Here is a 10290-nt window from a genome sequence, read left to right as displayed (position 1 = left end):
TTTTTTTTTTTTTCCCCTCTCCCAGGTCCCAAGCTACTTCACTGATACAGAGCGGAGGTCTGTCATGGATGCAGCTCAGATCGCAGGCCTCAACTGTCTACGACTAATGAATGAGACCACTGCAGGTACATGGAAACACAGTAAACTATATGCAGAACAGGCACCATCTGAATCATTGTCGTCTAGTTATCCATTGCTGGTCTTTTTAACCACGTATGGTAATTATGACACTGCTGTGAGATAACATCTAGATGCTATTTTGTGTGAGATATGTTTTCATCTCCTGGAACAAGTCACTCTATTAAAGAAGCTATGAAAAAGTATTGAGTTGTCAAGTGTATGGCCAAATGTAGTCTGCAAATGATTGCTGAGTAAAAGTTTGAACCATGCTCAAGCTGTAAATCCATGTACATATCACATTGGTGCTACAGCATATTTTCATAAAGGTTCAGAAAATCTAATTCATGTTTTAGTTACAGTGACACAGATGGATGTCATGCAGCTAGACCTAAATTTTATTCATTTGTATTTATTCCCATTCTGGAAGTGACACTTGTGTGTAGGTCAGACATAGTTGAGCTCAGTACACTTGAAATGCAGCATGCTAACTGGTATACTGGTACATACAGTGGTCAGAACAAACTAACACCATATTATGCCTGTTTGTTGCAGTGACTCTGGCATATGGCATCTACAAGCAGGACCTGCCAACTCCAGAAGAGAAGCCCAGGATAGTGGTGTTTGTGGATCTGGGCCACTCCGGTTACCAGGTGTCAGTTTGTGCCTTCAACAAGGGAAAGCTTAAGGTGAGTAATGAATAATTTGTACCCATTTTGAAAAACAACACTGAAGGGGAAAAGCTTTTAGGGCAGGTTATGACACCACAGCATACTCTAGGTTCTTCTCGGGTTTGGCAAAAAGTTGGTCATTCTTTTTTCCTTATGTGGGCACAGACAAACAGAATGGTGAACAGTGCTGTGTAGTGATGATTTTTAATCACTTGTTCATGGTTATTTCACTGCGGTGTGAAGAAGGATGTAACCTATGAGTTGAAAACATTCGATCAGAGCACACAGACATTGAACCCACGTGTTGTACTTATTATTTATAAGAATTTTGTTTTCCCCTTATACGGTATGTTTGTTGCCTTGTAACAGACCCTATTTCCAAACCAGAAAGAAATTAGTTTAAAAAAAACATTTGCTGGTGCTTTACACCAGTTGCTACACTTCACTGCCTTGGTTGTTTTAATAATGTGAGAATTTAATAGAAACAAACATTCTCTGACTGTGGTCAATTTATTTAATTAAGAAAACATTTTACCTAATATACCTAAGGTTGTTTAAAAGCATCTATTATAATATAATCAATAATTGATATAGTACAATATAAGTATTTATCAAGCTATTTATCCATTAGTTTAATAATTTACCCCTTCTCTCCCTCCACCTCCAGCTCCTGGCTACAGCGTTTGATTCAGAGCTCGGCGGGAAGGACTTTGACAACATCCTGGTCAACCACTTCTGCGAGGAGTTTGGAAAGAAGTACAAGCTGGACGTCAAGTCCAAGCCCCGAGCGCTGGTGCGGCTCTACCAAGAGAGTGAGAAGCTCAAGAAGCTGATGAGTGCAAACTCCTCTGACCTGCCTCTCAACATCGAGTGCTTCATGAACGACATTGATGTTTCCGGCAAACTTAACAGGTGAGCTTCAAAGTTACTTTTATTAAGAGGACAAAACCTGCTATGTAACAGCAGGTATAACCAAAATCTTAAATGAGGGCTTGAGAAACACTATATTTTGATTTGTTTGTTGCTTTATATTAACAAATGAAAATAAATAAAAAATTGTGAAACAAAAATACATGTGGGTGTCTCCGAGTATGTGTTAGTCTGTATCTATTAATAATCTATGACCATGTGTCCCCAGAGGTCAGTTTGAGGAGATGTGTGCGGGGCTGCTGGCCAAAGTAGAGGGTCCCCTGCGCAGCGTCATGGAACAAGCCAGTGAGTACATATTACTTAAATAGCAGCTGGACTATCCCCGTAAGCACATGGCACACTCGCAAAGACATGGTTCAGTCATGTGCTTTGCTGAGACAGCCCTTCCCTCCGGACACTGGCGACATGCCTGCCTCCCTCTAATCCTTCCTTACTTCCTCTATGTCTTGCTCTTGCTTGTCCATTCTAAAAGTTTGCTGTTTTCACTAGGTACTACAATGTCCCATGAGCTTCTTTCATTCAGACTAAAGAACTGTTCACACACTGAGCACTTTGTCATTGTATTTAATGGGAGTGTTTTGGAAAGTGAAGCTGTGACTCTCTAAACTCAATAAGCCTGTTTTTGTATCGTTCTTACCACCTGCTTCCTGTACCCAGAACTGAAAAAGGAAGATGTCTATGCAGTGGAGATCGTCGGCGGTGCCTCCAGAATCCCCGCCATCAAGGAGAGAATCAGCAAATTCTTTGGCAAAGAGCTGAGCACTACTCTGAACGCAGACGAGGCTGTGGCCAGAGGCTGTGCCCTGCAGGTACAGCTCACCTGTCCTCACCCAACACTTTGGTCCTGTTAACGACTCACGCAGGAAACTCACCTTCTGGTAGCTTAGATAAGAGAGTAGAAGAAAGATCACACACATTCAATTTAATTTAATTTTTCACTGTTGGTCAGAATAAGATAGCAGCTTCAAGACAGAACCTTGAGCTTTGATAACTTATATTTTGTATTTTTCTTTCTCTTCTCCTCAGTGTGCTATCTTGTCACCAGCATTCAAAGTCAGAGAGTTCTCCATTACAGATGTTGTCCCCTACTCTATCTCCCTAAAATGGAATTCAGCCGCAGAAGAAGGACTGAGGTACGATCTCTGTCGGTGTCACATGAGGACATCTAATGAGGAAATGCAGTTAGGACTTTGTTTAAATTCATGTTTGGATCACACAGAGAAAATGGGGAACCTGGGGCTTTAAAACCTGCTTTACTGTATATATGAATATCGGTGGACTTGGGGGCTTTAATGTAGTAAGTGTTATACTGTCAATTAGCTTCTTCAAGCAGAATAATTTGTTGTAATTTGTTTTGACCAACTGTATATAAAATCATCTCTAATATTCTCTAATCTAATCTCTAATATTGAATTATGATTTAACATAATTTATAAACCACCCTGAAGTCTGCAGACATGGGAAAATTATTTTGTGATCAGATACGTTTATCCTTACCTGCAGGATTTTCTGCTACACCTGCCCACACCCACAGTCCGTTTGTACCACACAAACCCACTATCTGAAGCCTCTGCCAGTTCCATTCTCAGTTTACCAAATCATTTGTAAATCCTGACTGCTAACCAACTCTGGTTAAATAAATGGTTTGTGAGTCTCAAAGTGACTTCACATATGTTTCATAAGCTGTTACTAAAAAAACCTCTTGTATCAATTGCTGCAGATGGACCTATGAGCCAGCCCACCTCATGTATACCACAGTGACATTTTCCACATCGATACAAATCCTTGATCTAAGTTGCAAGATTCTGTTTATGAAACTTAACTTGTCTCACTGACCTCTTCCTGTTGTGTTCTCACAGTGATTGTGAAGTTTTCCCAAAGAACCATGCAGCTCCCTTCTCCAAAGTTTTGACCTTCTACCGGAAAGAGCCCTTCACCCTTGATGCTTACTACAACAACCCCAAGGAGCTGCCCTACCCCAGCGACACTATAGGTACTGCAATTTCAACTTCATTACTTGTAAGAAAAATGTGGTCAGAATGAATAAGGGCATCAAGTATGTTGTATTTTTATTTACTTTGGTATAAAAAATTAAAAATCAGTAGAGATATAACTAAGAATAGTTTCTGGAAATATTTTGTTTTTATTAATTTAATCTGCAGTTTGTAAGACAAACCGTCCAAAGAGTGCCAGTTATAAGTAACTTATGGACAGTTAATTTTTAACTTTGACATATGCCCCTGCTCCATGCTACATTTGTTAGCTCCTAGTTTTGAGTGGTTGCAGTTAGTTCTACAGAAAGAATGATGCCAACCTTGAAGTATGTGTGCAGTAATCAACCAACTTTAATCATCATTTGATAACATGCTAATGATTCCTACAACGAGTTCAGCGTAACTTCCTGCACGTTTGCTATTTTTATTTTTGTATTTGTACTTGTGCACCTTCCTCGTTGACATAATCGCAAGTATTCTCACCCGTTCTAACCTTTCACCCTTTCCCTCGCCTTGCAGGCCAGTTCCTGATCCAGAATGTGGTTCCTCAGGCGTCTGGGGAGAGTGCAAAGGTCAAGGTTAAAGTTCGGGTTAATGTTCATGGTGTGTTCAGTGTATCGAGTGCATCGCTGGTAGAAGTCGTAAAAACAGCTGAGGGGGAGGAGCCGATGGAGACAGAACAGACAGCGAAAGAAGAGGAGGTGTGTACTGTGTATTTAGCACTGGGTGTATGATACAGTGTGTGTGTCTGTGTGAGAAAGAGACAGGACTTACTCCTGGCTTGTTGTATGCCGTTTGCTTTGTTTGCACATCAGAGATCACTTTTCACACAGTATTTCAGTCTGACCACACCTTGGTTTTTAATAGTCAGTCTTGTCATAGCCATGGAATTTAGATTTCTTGCCTTAACAAGCTTAAGACAGCTTCAAGGGGTTGTATTTGATTATCTCTAATACCTCTTTGTAATTTGCAGGTTGTTTGTCATCATCTGTGCAGCAGGGCCAACAACCACATTTGCATTCAATTGCTCTTTTTAATGCGGAATAACTCTTAATCTGATTGAATGCAACTCGAAAAGCCATGAGTATAAACTCATGCGAATTAATGCTGTCGAACACGATACTTCTGCAACAAGTACTACCTGTGAGAGCTTTAAAAAACATAATTGAGACCAAGAGGAGTTTGTGGTGTGATGAAAGGCAGCCAACACAAAAGGCATACTCTTCAGAACGGAAGGAAACCAACCAAAATGATTTGGACAAACCTATCTATGTTCGAACTATCTGAACCCAGAGTTGGATAAAAACGGCCACAAAATGGCAAATTTAATATAATCTATCTATTTCCTTTCTTTTGTTACCTTGTGTCAGAACAAAATGCAGGTGGACCAGGAGGATCAGAAACTTCATGGCGGAGACAATGGAGACAAGAAATCAGAGACGGAGGAGATGGAGGTAACCTTGTGCAGGCCAATACACCGAAATTTACTCAGTGTTTTTGTGATATTATATATAGCAGGATTACATTGCTTTCTACCTTTGAAAGGAAGTCCACTTGTTGTCAGTGTAAACAAATACGCACTTACAAAGTGTTACAAAGATGTTATAGTGAAAATTTAGTGTGGCTGCCAATTCAGTGAAAATGGAGAGATAACATCAGTGTCACCAGTGTCATGTGTAGAACAAACCTGGACAAAATTTTCCAGTGTGTCAGCATTTTTGGTATTTTATCTAAAATACCTATTACTAAAGAAGCCAAAGACACACCCGACATTACGTAAAATGTTAACATTGCCTAAATGTGCCAGACCCAGAATGTTGTTCTAACAAGTCTTGATGATCTATTTTTGAGAAACAGGACAATGAAGTCTAAAACAGAATTCTGCCATTGAAAGACATAATATAACCTAAAAATGATCAAATAAAATAAAATTTAAATATTATGCACCAGTGTAAAAAGAACAAAATAGATCCAAAAAATAAATTCTAGAAAAGTTAAATCCATGGGAATCTCAAGGCCCTAAAGCTTTTTCAGGTTGAGGACATAGAAACTATGTAAAATACCACTAATGCAGCAGACTAAGCAAATTTTCATCGCTCCTCTTTCAGACAACAACAGAGGACGCCAAGCAGGAGAAGAAGAACGACCAGCCCCCTCAGGCGAAGAAGCCCAAAGTGAAAACGAAGACAGTGGATCTGCCCATAGAGAACAAGTCGGACTGGCAGCTGTCCAGTGAAGTACTAAATATGTTTGTGGAGAATGAGGTAATGCTCTAAAAATCACCAGGAATGTCTAGCACGCACACAAAGTATTTGTCCAAGCAATGTTCTAGTGAAACTTACTGGCCCTGGTTTTTATTTAGAACGAAAAAGCAATGACTGTTGGCCATTTTAAAACTTACAATAGCTGTGCTTTTTCTAATGATATGATAATGACAGGATTCTCTAAGACCGCTTAAGGTTAAAATCTTGATCTTACACTTAAGTTTACTTTTAGGTGCCATAACATGACTGTAACATTGCATAAGGGTTTCAGTTGTTCTTATTCTTATTTTGTACATTAAAAGTAATTTTTTTACATAAAGGTATATGTAAACTTTCTAGATCTAAATATGATTCAAATATTCATATTATTGTTTGTGTGCACTGACTGGCAACACTTTCACTGTGATTCTTCCAGGGTAAGATGATCATGCAGGATAAGCTGGAGAAGGAGAGGAACGACGCAAAGAACTATGTAGAAGAGTACGTGTACGACATGAGAGACAAACTGCATGGAGCCCTGGAGAAGTTTGTGAACGAAGCTGTGAGTATAGATCACTTGAGGCCTCTAGATGGCAGTATAACACATGTTAACAAACATCTTCTCATCTTCTCTAGAAATGAGCTGTTAGCAACAGATAAACTTTGGATGGGTTTAAACCTAAAATGCAAGTACGAAGGATGTATTTCATGCTTTGAAATATGTGAATTTAATCTAAGTTTTTTTACAACATGTAGGATCGTGATGCGTTCTCATTAAAACTGGAGGACACGGAGAACTGGCTGTATGAAGATGGAGAGGACCAACAGAAACAAGTTTACATTGACAAACTTGCTGAATTGAAGGTAACCAGGAATGCATGCATTGTATGACTGGTGAGTTTTTACTACTATTTTAAAGGGTACTTGGAGATTTTAGGAGGAAATAATTCAGCTTTGGGAACATGTGGTCAGAGTAACAGGTGGCAGTGACAGTACCAAGGTTACAGGCAGTTATTTATTAATTTTCTAAAGGTTTAAACATGGCGTTAACTACTTGTAGGGGATATATATGTTTATCTACAGTTTTCCTTGTTTATTCCCTTGTTAACAAAAGGAATAATCTTTAGTAATTAATTTGTTTTGTTATTAACTGATTAAAAGATAACGAACTGAAATAATTCTTGAGTACTTTGACTTGTTGGACGACTGCTTGAATAGACACGATGCTCTTTTCTACAGAAAATGGGCCAGCCTATCCACGAGAGATACATGGAAGCTGAGGAGAGGCCAAAAGCCTTTGAGGATCTTGGCAGACAAATCCAGATGTACATGAAGATCATTGAAGCTTACAAGGCAAAGGTAAGCTGGCACAGAGAGCGGGTTTGTTCACTTATTAAAGTGATTGCTTAGTTGGAGTTTGTTGGTGATATATTAGAGCAGCACCTTTCACTGACTTCATTACTTCAGAGGTCTTGTAGGTGAAATGTATATATATGAAGCACTAAGATTATTTTAAAGCTATTTTAAGCGATTATAGGCTCGGTTATAATCACTTCCATTTATATCTTCTTCACTCACCGATATGAGCAGTCACAAAACGGGTTTCTTAAATTACCTGGGATTCTCTCAACAGGATGAACAGTACGATCACCTGGATGAGCTGGAGGTGACCCGGGTGGACAAGCAGGTGAACGAAGCCATGGTCTGGATGAACAGCAAAATGAACCAGCAGAACAGTCAGGACCTCACCCTGGATCCAGTGGTAAAAGTTGACGAGATCAAGGCCAAGGCTAAGGTACTGAGAAAGCACACATACACACTAAACGCCAAAAATGTTTAGGTAAATTGTTAAATAGGGGCTTTATTTCTCAACATCATCTTCGAGTTAGCCTTGGAAAACCAGCCTACAGGCCCCACTGTAATCATTGTAGAGTTCAGTAAGCATTTTATTGGGTTTAGGGGTAATGTAATTCACACCAGATTTGTGAGTAGTCTGGTTTCCTGCAGCCTTAATATCTAACACAGACACATGAAATTAAAAAGGAGGGGAGAAATGGAAAAAAAGTACCTACTTTTTCAGTGGGACCATCATTGGAGTGTTGCTTTATATTGTCATGTTTGTACATGAGAATGCAACTATAACAAGTAATCAAGGTAGTGCACGATCGTGTGATTTTTTTCTAACTTTTTGCACCCGGAGACTGTGACAGTCAGCTTTTCCTCCATGTTGTTTAAAACTTTGTACTTCCGTTTCCTCTGGAATCAAAATGATCAATATTGGCTCTCACTTGTTGCTTGCACAATGTCAGAGGAAATTTGCATAATATTGAGCGTTTCTCAACTTCATAGTGTAGCTGGATGCTTTTTGAATCTGTATGTGTTAATGTACTATAAGCCCTGCTGCGATTTTGTAGTAGCAGCAAAGAAGTGTGAAATAGTAAAACAAGTCTTCATTGTACAAATTGGCTGTAGAAATTGATGTAGCTTCATTTAAAACTGATCAAGTGAGCAAAAATGAAATCTGAAATAAACCCTTTTTCTACTGAATTCTTCCTTTTTCCCTGTTCAGGAGCTTTATACAGCCTGCAACCCTGTGGTGTCCAAACCCAAGCCCAAGGTGGAGCCTCCTAAGGAGGAGAAGACAGAGAACGGACCAGTCAATGGACAGGAGGGAACAGAGAGCCAGCCGTGCAACCCAGACAAAGCCACACCTGCAGGGACGGAACAGGAAACAGCAGAGAGCAAGCTCCCTCAAATGGACATTGACTAACTGTTGCAGCTGCTGCCCCTGAGCTTCACCTCCGTCTGTCCTGCTACTCGCCCCGATTCTGTTGTTCTTCTAAGATTGTTATTGATGACACAGTAGCCTCTCTCTCTTGAGGACACAGACAGCAGCATCCCTTATCAGTACTGTTCATCAGTTGGTCTCCTCGGCATGTCATTTCTCGTTTTCTTTGATGAATACAAAAATATTGCATAATATTAATATTGAATGGACTACTTTGACATAAAAGTTGTAAGTGTGGGATGGAAACTGCTTTCTCTGTGTTTCTTTGATGGCCATTATGTTAAAGATTGTTTTTATTCAGCAGCTCCTGAGCACATTTAAGCCAAGAATGTCCGATTTGAAGAACTGAAAGCAAAGTGGTTCTGTAGAGGAAAAGTAGTAATAAACACAGGATTCATGAAAATGTAAAATATTGCAGTATGTCTAAATAAGGTATAGATACAGTGGCTCTTGTAAACGAACATGGATTGTTCCAAATTGTACATGACAAATAGTGCATTTTTTTCACTACAAATAATTGTAACTGCTGAATTATTATGTATTTAGTTTAATAGGAAGGATGGAGTAATTGAGTTTAATTGTACTGTATGTTGAAACTAGATACTACAAGTTACTGTCATGCAGTATTTCATTGTTTGGCTTTTCTCATTCAAAAGCAATGGTCCGTCGGTTGTTCCCTGGTAGCCTTGTATTGTTTTTTTTTCTACTTAACAGTGTGAATGCTGGTCTAACAAATCACCTTCTGGGTGCTGCTGTTGTTGCCACGTCACAAAAAAAAGCAAAAATAAATCTTGTCCAAAAAAGCATATGATCTCAGAAATGAGTTATTGACATAGAATAGTCATTTATTGTTAATAGTGAACACAGTGGCTTTCACCTGCCTTCAGATTTTTGAGCAGATGAATGGAGTTTTCAGTTATTGGTTGGGATTGAATACCCAACAACACCATATAGCTCTGGAAACTGTAGACATTTACTTTTGGGATAGTGCCTTTCACTTGTCATGAAGGACACCTGTTAATGACAGCATAGATATGGTAGCTAGTCCTTGCTCTACCCTCCTTGGTAAAGTTGATGGTAAAAATTTTAGTAATTTTAAAAGAAAAAACAAAAGAAAGGTACTGGTTCCAATTTCATTGCTGGTTTTCTTAGTCCTCTGTGATAGTAAATGTAATTCAGACAAAACAGTTTAACTATGATGACCTCTACTGTGGAAAGATGAGATATATACATTTCTCACAACTTGATCATTAATCAAGAAAAATATATTAAATGACTAATTCCTCCTACTCCATAACAGAATATGTATGTCATTCCTGTACTCATATATTAACTTAAGTCAAAGTTCAAAGTTTTATCAGCAAAAGATGCTTGAAGATTCATAAGTGTACTGATCATGCAGAATGGCCCCTTTCAATATAAATGCATTATATTTATAGATCGTATATTCTGCAGCTAAAAACTGAACCTGCAAAGTAACTTCGGCTCCCAAATAAAGTGAAGTAAAAAAGTACATTAGTGGAGTTCAAGTGTATAGTAGAGCAAAA

At 38.9% G+C, this 10290-nt stretch overlaps 1 protein-coding gene across 1 annotated transcript; it reads left to right on the top strand.

Moving 5' to 3' along the window:
- The first annotated feature begins 26 nt into the window (after positions 1–26).
- LOC111672110 (heat shock 70 kDa protein 4-like) lies at positions 27–9549 on the top strand. Its single transcript, XM_023429406.2, has 15 exons — positions 27–125; positions 673–806; positions 1456–1700; positions 1927–2003; positions 2376–2527; positions 2745–2851; positions 3578–3711; positions 4232–4413; positions 5083–5166; positions 5821–5976; positions 6392–6517; positions 6712–6819; positions 7195–7314; positions 7589–7750; positions 8525–9549. Exons 1-15 carry the CDS (start codon positions 65–67, stop codon positions 8723–8725), a joined length of 2049 nt encoding a protein of 682 aa, XP_023285174.2. The 5' UTR covers positions 27–64; the 3' UTR covers positions 8726–9549.
- Positions 9550–10290: the final 741 nt, after the last annotated feature.

The sequence above is a fragment of the Seriola lalandi genome, unplaced genomic scaffold (assembly GCF_002814215.2).
Source record: "Seriola lalandi dorsalis isolate HSWRI2012SDOR001 ecotype SW California unplaced genomic scaffold, Sedor1 jcf7180002054893, whole genome shotgun sequence".
Classification (NCBI taxonomy): Eukaryota; Metazoa; Chordata; class Actinopteri; order Carangiformes; family Carangidae; genus Seriola; species Seriola lalandi.
The sequence above is the reverse complement of the archived record's forward strand: the minus strand, read 5'-3'. Positions and strand labels throughout refer to the sequence as shown.